The 17,420-nt window shown below is 47.9% G+C and overlaps 1 protein-coding gene across 5 annotated transcripts in view; it reads left to right on the top strand.

Annotated features, from left to right (window-relative positions):
• LOC127586587 (phospholipase D2-like) overlaps window positions 1–17,420 on the top strand; it is a 341,818-nt gene that overhangs the window by 301,377 nt on the left and 23,021 nt on the right. For all 5 annotated transcript variants that reach the window (XM_052044668.1, XM_052044664.1, XM_052044665.1 and 2 more), the window contains 7 exons: window positions 229–378; window positions 3,046–3,129; window positions 7,898–7,976; window positions 10,658–10,768; window positions 14,647–14,835; window positions 15,945–16,143; window positions 16,690–16,808. In XM_052044668.1, coding sequence (XP_051900628.1) covers window positions 229–378; window positions 3,046–3,129; window positions 7,898–7,976; window positions 10,658–10,768; window positions 14,647–14,835; window positions 15,945–16,143; window positions 16,690–16,808 — 931 coding nt within the window. The remainder of the gene's footprint in view (window positions 1–228; window positions 379–3,045; window positions 3,130–7,897; window positions 7,977–10,657; window positions 10,769–14,646; window positions 14,836–15,944; window positions 16,144–16,689; window positions 16,809–17,420) is intronic.

Consider the following 17,420-nt stretch of genomic DNA (forward strand, 5'->3'; position numbering starts at 1 on the left):
AACTGTATAGCAGAACTACTTGTAATTGCAAACTGTGAGCCGCTGTGTTTGCAAGCAGCCTGAATTCACTGTAGGGTGAACAAGGTTAACAACTGATCCATTAACAATATGGTATTCTCCTACTTGCAGCCTCTCTAATCTCTGGATGATAGCAAAGGAAGTTCAGAGCTGATAATAATCAGTCCAGCTCAGCTACTTTCTGCTAACCTTTGTTTCTCTCTTGTGCAGGACTCTGATAATTAAGTGCAGCAGCTATCGTCAGGCCTGTTGGTGGAAACAGGAAATCACCAACCTGGCAGAGAGACATGGTCAGGATTTCCTCACGGAACATCGCTTTGATTCATTTGTTCCTGCTCGCCATAGTATCCAAACCCGATGGTAAGTGTCACCCTGCCCACTGCATGGAGCATCCATCTTCTTTGTTTGTTTTATTAAACATATGGGTGGCACCGTGGCGCACTGGTAGAGCTCTGGCCTTGCGGCGCCAGAGACACGGGTTCGATCCTGACCTCCGGCACTCTGTGTGTGCGTGTGTGTGTGTGTGTGTGTGTGTGTGTGCGCGCGTGTGTGTGTGAGTGTGTGTGTGTGTGCACGCATGTGTGTGTGAGTGCGTGTGTGTGCACGTGTGTGTGTGAGTGCGTGTGTGTGCACACATGTGTGTGTGAGTGCGTGTGTGTGTGAGTGTAAACATATGGGCACCGTGCCGCGCTGGTAGCAGCGCCAGAGACCCGGGTTCAATCCCGACCTCTGGCACTCTGTGTGTGCACGTGAGTGCGTGTGCGCACATGTGTGTATGTGCATGTGTGCATACGTGTGTGTGTGTGTGTATGAGCCTGCATGTGTGTGGAGTTTGCACATTCTCTGGTTTCCTCCCACATCCCAACGACGTGCGGGGTCAGTGGGTTGATCGGCCGCTGTAAATTGCCCCCCTAGTGTGTGGATGAGGGGGTAGAAAAGGGGGGGGGGTTAAGGGGAATGTGGGGAGAATAAAATGGTTGGTGTAAGTGGGTAATCAGTGAGGACAAGGTCGGCCCAGGGGTTGTTGCTACGCTGTGTGTCTCTCTGACTCCAGCTCTGTTATAGATTTCTTGTGTCTACCTACAAGGGCACACAGAGGGACTCTCAACTTCACACCTCACCTGGAAGGTGTCCCTCCAGCAGTTCTGCTTTCCCTGACTGTTGTGTTAGAGGTGTCAGGCTCCGGAGGGAGTGGGAGAGCCTTCTGACTTGGGAGGTGAAAGAGTCACGGCTAGCACCGAATATTCCTCACCAATTAGTTTTTCACAACATCACAAGACAAGGGCCCATCGAGTCTGCTCCATGAGCTAAACTAAACTATTCCTATCTAGCCCCAATTTCTAGCCTTTTCCCCATATCCCTTGATACCCTGACTAATTAGATACCTATCAAGCTCCTCCTTAAACATCCCCAATGATCGGGCCTCCACAGCTGTGGCAACTAATTCCATAAATCCACGACCTTCTGGCTAAAGAAATTTCTTCTCATTTCTATTCTAAACCGGTACCCTCTAATTCTAAGACTGTGCCCTCTAGTCCTGGAGTCACCCACCAAGGGAAACAGCTTAGCCACATCTACTCTGTCCAGTCCTTTCAACATTTGAAATGTTTCTATGAGGTCCCCTCTCATTCTTCTGTACTCCAGTGAGTACAGTCCAAGAGCTGACAAACACTCATTGTATGTAAGCGATTTCATTCCGGGAATCATCCTCGTAAATCCTCTCTGAACCCTCTCCAACATCAGCACATCCTTCCTAAGATAAGGGGCCCAAAACTGCACACAGTACTCCAAATGAGGTCTCACCAGTGCCCCATAGAGCCTCATCAACACATCCTTACTTTTATACACTATACCTCTCGAAATGAATGCCAACATAGCATTCGCTTTTTTTTACCGCCGATCCGACCTGGTGGTTAACCTTTAGGGTATCCTGTACAAGGACCCCCATGTCCCTTTGTACTTCTGTACTTTGAATTTTCTCCCCATCTAGATAATAATCTGCCCGTTTATTTCTGTTTCCAAAGTGTACAACTGCACATTTCTCAACATTGAATCTCATTTGCCATTTTTAAAAAATATATTCCTGTTCATGAAGTTGGCCATCTGTGGCAAGGACAGCATTTATTGCCCATCCCTGAGGTGTTGGATTACATAGGATACAGACCTAATGCGGGTAAATGGATTTAGTGTAGATGGGCAAACGGGTTGGCATGGTCACGATGGGCCGAAGGGCCTGTTGCTGTGTTGTACTGCTCTATGACTCTATGAAACAGTTTCTCCTTGCTTATTCTGTCAAAATCCTTCAGGCCATTCGAAAATTTTTCCATCAGCAATGCAATGTTTGTCACACCTGAAGTTAAACATAGAAAAATAGGACCTGGAGTAGGCCATTTAATTCTTCATTTCGAAGCCACCTGATCCTCTGATATCCTTCAAGATCAAAATCAGATCTTCATTAGTCACATGTACATCGAAACACACAGTGAAATACATCCTTTTTGCGTAGGGTGTTCTGGGGGCAGCCCGCAAGTGTCGCCACGCTTCCGCTGCCAACATAGCACGCCCACAACTCCCTAACCCGTACGTCTTTGGAATGTGGGAGGAAGAGGAAGCCTGCTCTCCTTATCAGGTCTGGTCTGTATGTGACTCCAAACCCACCCCATGTGTCCGAGACACAAGAGACTGCAGATGCTGGAGCCTGGAGCAACACACAAACAGTTCCTCCACCAGATTGTTTGCCACCCCATGTCTTTGCCTCTTAAGTGCCCTCTGAAGGTTCCGAGCAAGCCATTGTACCACTGCGTTTACATCCGTGCTGAAAGTAGATGTATCCTGCTCTCATCCTTTGTACTGAGAGCAGGATACATCTACTTTCAGCACGGATGTATCCTGCTCTCAGTACAAAGGATACATCCATGCTGAAAGTAGATGAAATTCAAATATCTTTACTTAAAGCCTAATGATTGTCTTACCACAGCTTCACTTAAATTAGAAGGGGCCCTGATGTTCCCTTGTGTTGATCCCCAGGTTTGTGAATGGCAGTGGGTATTTCTCCGCAGTTGCAGACGCTTTGAACCAAGCCAAGGAAGAAATCTTCATTGCTGATTGGTGGTGAGTCTATTGTTACGTTGTTCAGTAATACCATCCATCCACTGCAGTGCATAGAGGCCATTCAACCCACCTTATCTGTGCCAGCCCCTTTGGAAAAAGCTATCCGATTGATCCAACCGCGCTCTCTCCCCACAGCTCTACAAACACTGCAACTCTCTTCTGAATGGCACCATTGGGTCTGTTCACACTTTCCTTGGAGGCAAAACATTCTGGATCACAGCAACCTGATAAAACTCTGGTTAGGCCGCATCTGTCAGAGGTTAGACAGATCTTTTCCTCTCATTGTCTTGGTGAAGCAGCCAGCATAATTAAAGACCCCACCCACCCGGGACATTCTCTCTTCTCTCCTCTTCCATCAGGTAGAAGTTACAAGAGCCTGAGGACACGTACCACCAGGCTCAAGGACAGCTTCTACCCCACTGTGATAAGACTATTGAACGGTTCCCTTATACAATGAGATGGACTCTGACCTCACGACCTACCTTGTTGTGACCTTGCACCTTATTGCACTGCACTTCCTCTGTAGCTGTGACACTTTACTCTGTACTGTTACTGTTTTTACCTGTACTACATCAATGCACTTTGTACTGACTCAATGTAACTGCACTGTGTAATGAATTGACCTGTTCGATAGGTTTGTAGGACATGCTTTTCACTGTACCTCGGTACAAGTTACAATAATAAACCATTACCAATACCAATCTGGAATATTGCATTCAGTTCTGGTCGCCCCATTATAGGAAGGAATAGGTGGCTTTGGAGAGGGTGCAGAGGAGGTTCTCCAGGATGCTGCCTGGATTAGAGGGCATGTGCCATAGGGAGAGGTTGGACAAACTTGGGTTGTTTTCTCACAAGCAGTGAAGGCTCAGGGGAGACCTGATAGAGGTTTATAATGTAATGAGAGGCATAGATACGGTAGACAGTCAGAATCTTCACCGATTGGTTTTATTAGACAGTCAAAATGTCTAATACCAGAGGGCATGCATTTAAGGTGAGTGGGTAAGTTCAAAGGAGATGTGCAGGGCAAGACAGTTGGTGGGTGCCTAGAACACACCGCCTCTACCACTTCCTCTGGCAGCTCATTCCATATACCCACCACCCTCTGTGTAAAAAAACGTCCCCTTTAAATCTTTCCCCTCTTGCCTTAAATCTGTTCCCAAACTTTAGACTCCTCTACCCTGGGAAAAAGACTGAGGTTATCCACTCTATCTGTGCCCCTCATGATCTTATAAACCTCTATAAGGTCACCCCTCAGCCTCTTGCACTCCAGGGAAAAGAGTCCCAGACTATCCAGTCTCTTCTTATAACTCAGCCCCTCCAATCCGTCAATATCCTTGTGACTGGTGTACAAGGATATCCAAGTCCCCTTATATCCAGCATTTCCCAATTGATCTCTATTTAACTAGGATTCTGCCTTTCACAGCCCAGTCCATCAGGAAAACCAGCCTCCCCTCCATGGACTCCGTCTACACTTCCCGCTGCCTCGGGAAAGTAGCCGACATAATCAAGGACCCCTCCCACCCCGGACATTCTCTCTTCTCCCATCCCATCAGGCAGAAGACACAAAGACTCGAAAACACGTACCACCAGGCTCAAGGACAGCTTCTATCCCGCTGTTGTAAGACTCCTGAATGGACATCTTGTACAATAAAGATGGACTCTTGATCTCCTAGTCTACCTCGTTGTGGCCCTTGCACCTTATTGTCTGCCTGCACTGCACTTTCTCTGTAACTGTAACACTTTATTCTGCATTCCGTTATTGCTTTTCCTCTTGTACTACCTCAATATACTTAGGTTTGGAATGATCTCTCTGGATGGCATGTAAACTAATCTTTTCGCTGTATCTCAGTGCCTGTGACAATAAGAAACCAACTGCCAGCTGTCATTTTTACTGACCAAAGTGGATAACTTCTTAAGTATTCACATTAAACTGCATCTGCCACAGAGATGCCCGCTCACTAAACTAGTCTAAACCCACCTGAACAGAGGGCTTAGACAAGTCAAGTGAGTGAGCAAAATGCACAGTGGAGGTAATTTACTGAATTGTAGGGCTCTCCCGTCATCACAGGCTCCACCTGTTCTTTGATGCATTTGAAACTAAATGTCGACGTAAGCAAAATGAAGCTGGATAGACTGAGAAATTCCTTGGGCACTGAGGTGGCGGGACGTGAGTCTTTCCAAATTCAGCTGTTCCTTTAACCAAGAACATCTCGCTGAAGCTGGAAATATAAAACAAAACCAGAAAATAATAATGTGCGGGGTCGGTGGATTAATCGGCCGCTGTAAATTGCAGCCCCCTCCCCCCCCAAGTGTGTGGGTGAGGGGTAGAATCTGGGGGGAGTTGATGGGAATGTGGGGAGAATGAAATGGGTTAAGGTCGCATCAATGTAAACGGGTGGTTCATGGGGAGTTGGACACTGCCCGACGTGGGGTCAGACTTCCAATCCACAACCAATCCCAAATGCAGGAATGGTTCGGCTCTGGAGTCAAATGATGGTGAAAGTTCTGAACTCAACCTCCTGTCTGTCCCATGGACAACTCGGGACTCGGGAAGTCTTGCAATTTGCGGATATTCTTTCTGAGGTACAAATCACATTCATCGTCCTTCCTCCAATAACCAGGGAAAGGCAGGCTCCTTCCTCTGAGCATTCTGTGTGGGATCAGGACCACAGAGAGATACAGCAGGGAAACAGACCCTTCGGCCCACTGAGTCCATGCTGACCATCGGCCGCTTATGTACACCAATCTCATTTCATTCTCCCCACATTCCCATCAACTACCCCCCAGATTCTACCCCTCACCCACACACTGGGGGAGCAATTTACAGCGGCCGATTAATCCACTGACCCCGCACATTATTATTTTCTGGTTTTGTTTTATATTTCCAGCTTCAGCGAGATGTTCTTGGTTAAAGGAACAGCTGAATTCGGAAACACTCGTGTCCCGCCACCTCAGTGCCCAAGGAATTTCTCAGTCTATCCAGCTTCTGGGGAGAGGGGGGGAATTTACAGTGGCCAATTAACCCACCGACCCCGCACGTCGTTGGGATGCGGGAGGAAACAGGAGCACCCGGGAGAAGCCCACGCGGTTAAAGGGAGAATGTGCAGACTCCACGCGTTTAGGATTTCCAGGTGACCAAAGTGAGAACAGAAAGTGCTGAAAATACTCCGCAGGTCAGGCTGCATCTGTGGGAAGAGAAAAACAGAGTTAGTTTCAGGTCAAAGATTCTTCTTCAGCCTGTTCACCTGTAGGTTATCCATCTGTAGTATTAACTCTCTTTTTCTCTCTCCACTGACACTGCCTGATCTGTTTGGTACTTCCAATAGCCCTGACCTGCATTTCACAGCCTTTACATTTCCCTTTATATGTTCTATCTCCTCAGCAACTTTCCTCGGCAATCTATCGATGAGACAGCTTCCTCGACGACTTATCACCACAGCAACCCTGACATCACCATATCAAAAATATTCCCTTTGTCCTTTCCTTCCCTTACCCAAACTGGCTACAACTTAAAACTAACTTGTTTTCTCGCTTTCTGAGTTAAAATGTCATTGCCCTGAAACATTATTCGGTTTCTCCCTCACAGGTGCTGACTGACCTGTTGAGCATCTCCGTTTGTTTTCTGTTTTTATTTCAGATTTCCTACAACTGTGCAGTTTTTCTTTTTGAATGTCTCATAATCTCTGTATCATTTGGCCAACTTCTTCACAGAATTCACACGAGTGTGATAGACTGAACGGCTGTGTTATTCTACAGAAATAATGGCTAAATCATTGTGTTGAAAATCCAAAAAATTGCAGATGCTGGAAATCTAAATTAAAACAGAAAAGGCTGGAAATACTCAGCAGGTCAGGCAGCATCTGTGGAGAGAGAAACAGGGTTAAAGTTTCAGGTCGAAGATTCTTCATCAGAAAATAGAAGGAGGCAAAAGAGGCTTGTTAAGATGAAGAGAGGTTTACAGCTTTATCCATATGGTCACCACGGTTTTACCCCATCAGGGACATCACCCTCCCTTCCCACCCTCCCTGCAGCTCAACAGGGATATGCAAGAGATCGCAGGGAAGGAATTATCACCTTCCTTACTTATCAGATTCCAGCACTGGTAGCCTTTGTATTCCCGCTGATCACTCTCCACCCTCCCCTTCCCCCAAATAGGGTCTTCCTTTTCCTTGTCTCCTTCCACCTATCACCCACCTGTCTCAACACCCCTCTCCCTCTCCCCCCTGGATCCTCCTGCCCGTCATCCCTCACCCCTCCTCAGCCCACCAATCACCTACTGGCCTCCCCCCCCCCCCCCCCCACCTTCTCCCCATCATACCAGCTACCAACCCTCTCCGCTCTTCAGTCCCGATGCACAATCTCGACCCAAAACATCGGCGATTCCTTCCCCCGCCCCACAGACACCGCTCGACCCGCTTGAGTTCCTCCAGCGGATTGTTTGATGCTGCAGCTTATCAAACTTCTCTATTCTCCTTCCTGATTCTAATGAGGGGTCTTGAAGCGATAACTCTTGCTTCTCTTCCCTCAAACACGGCACGACCCGCTGAGTGTTTTTATGTTGAACAGTCATGTTTCAGAGAGTCATACAGCACGGAAGCAAGCCCTTCAGCCCAATTTGTCCGTGCTGACCATGGTGCCCACCGAGCTGGTTCTATTTTCTCTTGGGGTGGGAGGTGATTCCGGTGAAAGTGGAACAGGCTTGTGTTCGTTCTGCAGGGACACGTGTGAATAAATCAAAACTTGCTGAAGTTTCCCTTTCTTACTGCAGGTTAAGCCCTGAGGTTTATCTGAAAAGACCGGCAAAGGACAACTACTGGAGGCTAGACAGTATCCTCAAGCGTAAGGCGGTGAGTGACCCATGGGAGGTCTCCAACTGAAAATTCCACAAACTCCCCAACACACCCTCCCCCATCGAGAACCAATGATAGCACAGGTCAAGTCCAGTCGAGTTTATTGTCATGTGCCCCAGTATGGTGAGGTACAGGTACAGTGAAACACTGCTTGCAGCAGCATCACAGGCACGTAGGTACAGACAAGACACAAAATGTAAATTATACAAGAAAAAGCAAGTCATTGGTGCAAAAAATATACACAGAGACAAGTCCACGGCAGTGTGAGAGGTGGTCCGTAGTGTTCCATTGCTGAAGGAGGGTTAGGGTTGTGCCGGTGGGTTTAAGAACCTGATGGTTGTAGGAAAGTAGCTGTTCCTGAACCTGATGGTGTGGGACTTCAGGTTTCTGTACTTCCTGCCCGATGGTAGCAGCGAGAAGAGGGCACGGCCCGGATGGTGGGTATACGATGACAGATGCCGCCTTCCTGAGGCAGCGCCTCCTGTAGATGCTGTCAGTGGTGGGGAGGGCTGTACCTGCGATGGACTGGGCTGTGTCCACTACTCTCTGCAGCCTCGTGCGTTCCTGTGTGTTGGAACTGCCGTACCAGGCCCTGATGCAACCAGTCAGGATACTTCCAACAGTGCACTGTGGAAGTCTGTGAGAGTATTTGGTGACATGCAGAACCTCCTTAAGCTTCTAAGAAAATAGAGACACTGGCATGCCTTCTTTGTGATTGCGTCTATGTGCTGGGCCCAGGACAGGATGTCTGAGATGTTAACACCCAGGAATTCGAATCTGTTGACTCTCTCCTCCAATGAGAAAGGAAATGGTGAAATTGGAATTGCATTGTTTTAATTGCATTCCTGTCTGCTGTTTACGACTATCACGTGCGCAGCAGTCGAGGGCAATAATGTGTTCAATTATAACATAACCAAAAAGTGGTGCAATTGCCCATCAGGTCCTGTCGGACAGTCCCACTGAGTATTCCAACATATTTTGTTTTTAGAGACACAAGAGAGACTGCAGATGCTGGAAACTGGAGCAACACACAAAACACTGGAGGAACTCAGTGGGTCAAGCAGCATCTATGGAGATGGACAGTTGATGTTTTGGGTCGAAACCGAATGGTCCATCTCCCTCCACAGATGCTGCCTGACCCGCTGAGTTCCTCCAGCTCTATTTGCTGTCTTTATTTCTGTTTTCAAGCCTCTGCCAGGTTGTTTTTCTACTTTTCCGTTGGCTCAACAGTATAGTCATCAATGGATGAACATCTCCGGATTTTTGGGGGATCTGTTTGGGACGGAGAAACCCCTCCAGATTCAGGATAGAAATCAACCTTCAATATATTTTTTCTTTCAAAATGCTCAAGTCGCATTAAAGTATCACCACAACATAAGCTTTCAAAAAAAGGAATTAAATTAAGATTGTGGTGCCAGTGAGACATTCTTGCACATGCCCCTTCTGTAGGGATTGGCCATGCGTGTAACCTTCTGCAAGGTCACCCTGTCACAGGCAATATGATCCATCCTGACCCATCACTGCCCAATGTGCCTCGTCCATCGTAGACTTACGCATCGTTGGTTGGTCAATTACTCTCTCAGGTCCAATATCAGGCAAATGGAATCCATCTCCAACCAGTCTTTCTTGATGAAGGATTCTAATACATCACAAGTAACACCCTTGGTCACAAAGTCATAGAGTCTTACAGCACGGAAACAAGCCCTTTGGCCCAACTCATCCATGCTGACCAAGATGCCCATCTAAGCTAAGTCCCATTTTGCCTGCATTTGGCCCATATCCCTCTAAACCTCTCCTATCCGTGTACTTGTCTGAATGTCTTTTAAATGTTGTTAATGTATCTGCCTCAACCAGTTCCTCTGGCAGCTCGTTCCATATTCCCCACCACCTTCTGCATGGAAAAGTTGTCCCTCAGGTTCCTTTTAAATCTTTCCCCTCTCACCCTAAACCTATGCCCTCTCGTTTTAGACACCTCTACCCTGGGAAAAAAACTGACCATCCATATTAGCTACATCCCTCATGATTTTATATACTTCTATGAGGTCCACCACTCAGCCTCCTACTCTCCAAGGAAAACAGTCCCAGCCTGTCGAGCCTCTCCTTATAACTCAAGCCCTCCCAGTAACATCCTTGTGTATCTTTTCCGCACCCTCTCCAGCTCAAAGACATCCTGTAGCTGGACGACCAGAGTTCAATTCCGGCCACTGTCTGTAAGGAGTTTGTACGTTCTCCCCGTGTCTGCGTGGGTTTCCTCCGGGTGCTCCGGTTTCCTCCCACATTTCAAAGACGTACAGGGTAGGAAGTTGTGGGCATGCTATGTTGGCACCGGAAATGTGGCAACACTTGCAGGCTGCCCCCAGAACACTCTACGCAGAAGATGCATTTCACTGTGTGTTTCGATGTACGTGTGACTAATAAAGATATTCTCCTGGTGCGGTCTCAGCCACGACTTGTATAGCTGTAATATGACGTCCCAATTCCTGTACTCAGTACCTCGAAGTCCAGTGTGCCGAACGCCTTCTTCACCACCGTGCGTTGCCACTTTCAGGGAACGATGTACCTGTACCCCTAGTTCCATCTGTTCTACAACTCTCTCAAGGGCCCTGCCATTTCTAATAGCTTATTTCCATTGTTGTTTAATTCTGTTTATCCATTCCTCCCGATGTCTTTGTTTTCAGGAACAAGGAGTGAAGATCTTTGTGCTGTTGTACAAAGAGGTGGAGCTTGCCTTGGGCATTAACAGCGGATACAGCAAGAAGATATTGCTCTCCCTGCATTCAAATATAACGGTACAGATATTGTATTCCATTTCAATTCTGGGTTGTTACATATCTTTCCTCTTGTCTCTGTTACACAGACATGTTAGACACTCGTAAATCGGTAACTTGGTTTGTTATTGTCACACCTACCGAGGTACAGTGAAAAACTTTGTTTTGCATGCCGTCCATACAGATCATTTCATCACATCAGTACATCAAGGTAGTACAAGGGAAAACAATAACAGAATGCAGAATAAAGTTTTACAGTTACAGAGAAAACGCAGTGCAGGCAGACAATAAGGTGCAAGGGCCATGACGAGGTAGATTGTGAGGTCAAGAGTCCCATCTTATCATATTAGGGGACTGTTCAATAGTCTTATAACAGCGGGATAGAAGCTGTCCTTGAGCCTGGTGGTACGTGCTTTCTGGCTTTTGTATCTTCTGCCTGATGGGAGGGGGGGAGAAGAGAGAATGTCCGGGGTGGGAGGGGTCCCTGATTATGTCGGCTGCTTTACCGAGGCAGCAAGAAGTGTAGACAGAGTCTGTGGAGGGGAGGCTGGTTTCTGTGTCCACAAGTCTCTGCAGTTTCTCGCGTTCCCAGGCAGAGCAGTTGCCGTGCCAAGCCGTGATGCATCTGGATAGGATGCCGTGATAACGGCACAAAAACAGGCCCTTTGGCTCATCGAGTCCATGCTGAAGTGTTGGGGGAACAACACTCAAGAGGAGATGCTTGGCATCTTGAGTGTTATCTAGCGTCATAGAGCGATCCAGGGTGGAAACAGACCCTTCGGCCTACTGGGGTAGCCCAGTGGCACAACCAGTAGAGCCACTGCCTCACAGTTCCAGAGACACGGGTTCGATCCCGACCTCCGGCGCTGTCAGTGTGGAGACACCAGAGACTGCAGATGCTGGAATCTGGACCAACAAACAATCTGCTGGAGGGTCAGGCAGCATCTGTGGGGGGGTGAGGAGAAGGGAATTGTCGACAGTGCAAGTCAAAACCCTGAATCAGGATCGGTCGCTGTCTGTGTGGAGTTCGCACGTTCTCCTTGTGACCCTGTGGGTTTCTCCCCGGGTGCTGCAGTTCCCTCCCACATCCCAACGACGTGCGGGGTCGGTGGGTTAATGGGCCACTGTACACTGCCCCCCTCGTGTGTGGGTGAGGGGTAGAATCTGGGGGGATTTGATGGGAATGTGGGGAGAATGAAATAGATTAAGGTAGGATCAGTGTAAATGGGTGGTTCTTGGGGAGTTGGACAATGCCTGATGTGGGGTCGGACTTGATGTGGGCAGATGGGTTCAACTCAGATAAGTACCAAGTGATACACTTCGGGAGATCGAATTTGAAGGCAGAATACAAGGTTAATGGCAGGACTCTTAGCAGTGTGAACAGAGGGACCTTGGGGTCCACGTCCATAGATCCCTCAAGGTTGCCACGCAGGTCAATAGGGTTGTTAAGAAGGCGTATGGTGTGTTGGCCTTCATTAGTCAGGGTATTGAGTTCAAGAGCTGTGAGGTAATGTAGCTCTATAGAACTCTGGTTAGACCACACTTGGAGTATTGTGTTCAGTTCTGGTCGCCTCATTATAGAAAGGATGTGGTAGCTTTAGAGAAGGTACAGAGGAGATTTACCAGGATGTTGCCTGGATTGGATTGTAGGTTGAGCGAGCTAGGGCTTTTCTCTTTGGAGAGGAGGATGAGAGGTGACTTGACAGAGGTGTACAAGATGCTAAGAGGCATAGATCGAGTGGATAGTCAGAGACTTTTTCCCAAGGTGACAATGGCTAACACAAGGGTACATAATCTTAAGGTGATTGGAGGAAGGTATAAGGGGGATATCAGGGGTAAGTTTTTTCCACAGAGAGTGGTGGGTGCGTGGAACGCACTGCCAGTAGAGGTTGTGGGGGCAGATACATTAGGGACATTTAAGAGACTCTTAGATAAACACATGAATGATAGAAAAATGGGGGGCTATGTGGGAGGGAAGGGTTAGATAGATCTTAGAGCAGGAGAAAATGTCGTTACAACATTGTGGGCGGAAGGGCCTGTACTGTGCTGTACTGTTCTATGTCCTATGTACTTCCAATTCACAACCATTTCCAAGTGCGAGAATGGTTTGTCTCTGGAGTCAAATAATGGTGAAAGTTCTAAACTCAACCTTTTGTCTGTCCCGTGAAAACTCAGATAGTCGTGCAATTTGCAGATACTCTTTCCTAGATGTGAGTCACGTTCATTGCCCTTCCTACTCCAACCAGGGAAAGGCAGCCTCCTTCCTCTGAGCATTCAGTGTGGGGACCGAACCATAGAGAGATACAGCGTGAGAACAGGCCCTTCAGCCCATCAAGTTGGGATAGAAAAAAAGAGAAATAATCTTTATTATTAAATCGTGAAAACCAAAGATTACAGGAGCACTTTCTTCAAGAATTCTTCACACTATTGCCAGCATCTCAGAGAAATTGGAACGAACAGTGCGCAGTTTGGTTCTTACTTCAAATTGCTAATAAAATGCTTGCCTGGCTGTGGACGGGGCTTTTAGATCTTTGCAAATACAATCTTTAGAATATTTCAATTTGCGTCACTAAGGCTGACCACATCTTCCACCCATATTAATAACTGCACTGCCACTTTGTGGGACAGAGGTTTGAGAACAAAGTACGTTTTAATTAGGATTTAACAGATTTCATTGAATCACACAGCACGGAAACAGGCCCTTCGGCCCATCGAGTCCATGCCGACCATCAACCACCCATCTACACCAATCCCATTTCATTCTCCCCACATTCCCACCAACTTCCCCCAGATTCTAGCCCCTCACCCACACACTGCAGATGATTCACAGCGGCCAAATAACCCACCGACCCCGCACGTCGTTGGGATGTGGGAGAGAACCGGGAGCACCCGGGGGGAAACCCAGACGGTCTTTGGGGGGATCCCACGCAGTCATGGGGGGGGAACATGTGGACTCCACACGTTTAGGATTTCCCAGTGACCAAAGTAAAAACAGAAAGTGCTGAAAATACTCGGCAGGTCAGGCCACGCCTGTGGGAGGAGAAACAGAGCTGACGTTTCACGTCGAAGACTCTCAGTCAGAACGGAAGAGTCTTTGACCTGAAACGTTAACTCTGTCGTGTTTCTCTTCCCACAGATGTCAACACTGGTTTTCGTGGAGGAATGGCTTTGTTCTGTGAGCTGGCATAGAGATGATGGGCCAAATGGTCTTTATCTGTGTGGAAAGATGGTAGAAGATTGGGTGACCTTTATTAATTAGCCAATAACCTCAAGGGTAATCCTATAATGTTATATGATGTCCAATACTCAATTGAACCATGAAATGGAGATTGGCTCAGCAACTAGGGAGCTAGACTCCCTCAGAGACTTAGGGCTTTACTCTTTGGAGAGGAGGAGGATGAGGGGAGACATGATAGAGGTGTACAAAATATTAAGAGGAATAGATAGAGTGGACAGCCAGCGCCTCTTTCCCAGGGCACCAATGCTCAATACAAGAGGGCATGGTGGGAAGTTCAAGGGAGATATCAGAGGAAGGTTTTCTTACCCAGAGAGTGGTTGGGGCATGGAACGCGCTGCCTGGGGCGGTGGTGGAGGCAGGTACATTGGTCAAATTCAAGATATTACTAGATGAGCATATGGAGGAATTTAAAATAGAGGGATATGTGGGAGGAAGGGGTTAGATAGTCTTAGGTGTGGTTTAAAGGTCAGCACAACATTGTGGGCTGAAGGGCCTGTATTGTGCTGAATGTCCTCTGTAACTCATCAGTTGACCTCTCAGATCAGATGGCTGGTGATCGCACGCATTTCTTTCTCTACGTGTTGTCTTGCCTTCTATTACACTCAACTCACCTGGAGCCTCGGGAGCTCGCCAACTTCTTGTCTCGGCTTTCTTTCGACAGGTGATGAGGCACCCCGACCACGTCTCGTCAACCGTGCTGCTCTGGGCGCACCACGAGAAGCTGGTGGTGATCGATCAGACGGTGGCCTTCCTTGGAGGCCTGGACTTGGCCTACGGGAGATGGGACGACCAGGAGTACCGCCTCACTGACTTGGGGATGGCAGACCAAGTGAATCACAGACCGGACCAGGTACCAGCATCTCAGAGTCACTTGAGTTAGGAGTCGTAATGCACGGAAACGGGCCCTTCAGCCCACTTGAGTCTGCACTGGCCATCGAGCACCCATTTAGACCTCTCTCATTTTATCCTCCCCACATTCTCATCCACTCCCCCCACATTCTACCAGTCCCCCACAATGTGCGCAAGTCACTGTGAATGGGATTCAAACTCTTGACACAAAATCCAGATCCTCCTGTGGAATCAACATCACAGCTCCCGAGCTGGTCCAGAAATAGGAATGCCACCCAGGCTAAGGTATCCGGCATGTCCCCATTGACCCTCACTGACTTTTACAGATGCACCACAGAAAGCACCCTATCCAGATGCCTCACAGCTTGGCACGGCAACTGCCCTGCCCAAGACTGCAAGAAATAGCAGACAGTTGTCGACACAGCCCAGTCCATCACGCAAACCAGCCTCCCCTCCGTTGACCGCCTGCTTTTCTCCACGGATGCTGCCTGGCCTGCTGAGTTCCTCCAGCATCATGGGGGCGTTTTGCATCCCCTCATTGACTCCGTCTGCACTTCCCGCTGCTATATCGACAAGTGCATCGGTTCTCTTTGCTGCACTCATCTGTTTTGACATCGAGAGTTGTGGACACAGCTCAGTCCATTACGGAATCCAGCTTCCCCTCCATTGACTCCGCCTACATTTTCCGCTGCCACAGGAAAGCAGCCGGCATAATCAAGGACCCCTCCCACCCCGGTCATTCTCCCTTCTCCCCTATCCCATCGGGCAGAAGATACAAAAGCCTGAGAGCACGTACCACCAGGCTCGGACAGCTTCTATCCCACTGTTATCAGATTCTTGAATGGACCTCTCACATGCTAAGAGATGAACTCTTGATCTCCCAGTCTACCTCGTCGTGGCCCTTGCACTTTATCTGTCTGCCTGCACTGCACTTTCTCTGTAACTGTAACACTATATTCTGCATTCTGTTTTCCTTTTTACCACCTATGTACGGAATGATCTGTGTGGACGGAATGCAGACAGAAGCTTTTCACTGTATCTTGGGACATGAGACAATAATAATCCAATTCCAACTGCGTGTAAGCAAAGTCTACGGTTTGATTCCTCCAGGCCATGAACCACAACGCACGGGGGCACCTGGAGGAACGTGACGGGAGTGAAGGCATCAGGATTGCAGAAGACAAGGAGCTCCAATCTCATTACCATTCGGAGCCGACAGAGTGCAACGTTGATGGAAAGTTCTGGCTTGGGAAGGATTATTGCAACTTCATTAAGAAGGACTGGGTGCAGTTGGATAAGCCTTTTGAGGGTAAGGATAAGGTCAAGTTTATTGTCATATGCACAAGTAGGTGCAATGAAAAACTGCATCACAGGTACATAGCGTCAGATACACAGTGTTCACCTGAAAAATAAATTCAGCATAAATTATACATAAATTTTTACAAAAAAGAACACAATTAAAGCAAACAAAATTAAAGTCCATTGTAGTGCAAAGTTGTCAAGGTGTTCGTAGTGTTGCTATCGGAGATTGGTTAAGGGATATATTTTGCCTTGTCCATTTGCAATAATGTGCACAAGATCTTCATTGCCAAGTTGGGACATACAGGCTCACATCTTATCCAAATCACATCGGAGAGTGTAACACTCCACACTGCACTGAAGCGGCAGCTTGGATTACATTATCTGGAGTTGATATCACCTCTGATATCACCTACGGCTTGGCTGCCAATTAGAGTCACGGGCTAAACTAGAAGTACATAACTAGACATAATCGTACTAAGTCTGCACCATCGATCTCCGTATAGAGAAGGGAAAGTAGGGGTGATGATCTAATGTGTCTGTCATCTATCTGCAGATTTCATTGACCGAAATTCAACTCCACGTATGCCTTGGCGTGACATCGGTGTGGTTGTCCACGGGGGAGCAGCGCGCGATGTGGCACGGCACTTCATTCAGCGATGGAATTTCACCAAGGTCATACTCCTGTGGTAATAGACTGCCCATGGTCAGAAGGTGACAGGGGAATAGAATTGAGTGGTTGCCCATCACGTTCTGTATACCCCTGACCTGATCTACCGACTCTCCTCTCTCCTTCATCAAGCCTTCCATCTCCAGAACATCGTCTCTGCTCAGTTCTCTGAGACTAGAGCTAGGGGACATAGCCTCAAGATTCGGGGGAGTAGATTTAGGATGGAGATGAGGAGGAACTGCTTTTCGCAGAGAGTAGTGAAACTGTGGAGTTCTCTGCCCAGGGAAGCAGTAGAGGCTACCTCATCCGCCAAACCTCTCTCCCTCCGCCCCCCCCCTCCACACAACATTTCGCCCTCCATCCAAGTCCAAGCTATCAGAGACACGAGAAACGTCAGACGCTGGAATCTGGAGCAACAAACTATCTGCTGAAGGAATTCAGTGGGTCGAGCAGCATCTGTGCAGGCAAAAGAATTCAAAGTCAGGCTAGTTCATTGTCATATGTACAAGTCAATGTGTGCACAGCTGCACTGAAAGACTTACTTGCAGCAGCGTCACAGGCACATAGCATCAGATAAGCAGCATTCACGAGAAGATAGGCACAACAGGTACTGTTAA

The sequence above is a fragment of the Pristis pectinata genome, chromosome 37, assembly GCF_009764475.1.
Source record: "Pristis pectinata isolate sPriPec2 chromosome 37, sPriPec2.1.pri, whole genome shotgun sequence".
NCBI classification, from domain to species: domain Eukaryota; kingdom Metazoa; phylum Chordata; class Chondrichthyes; order Rhinopristiformes; family Pristidae; genus Pristis; species Pristis pectinata.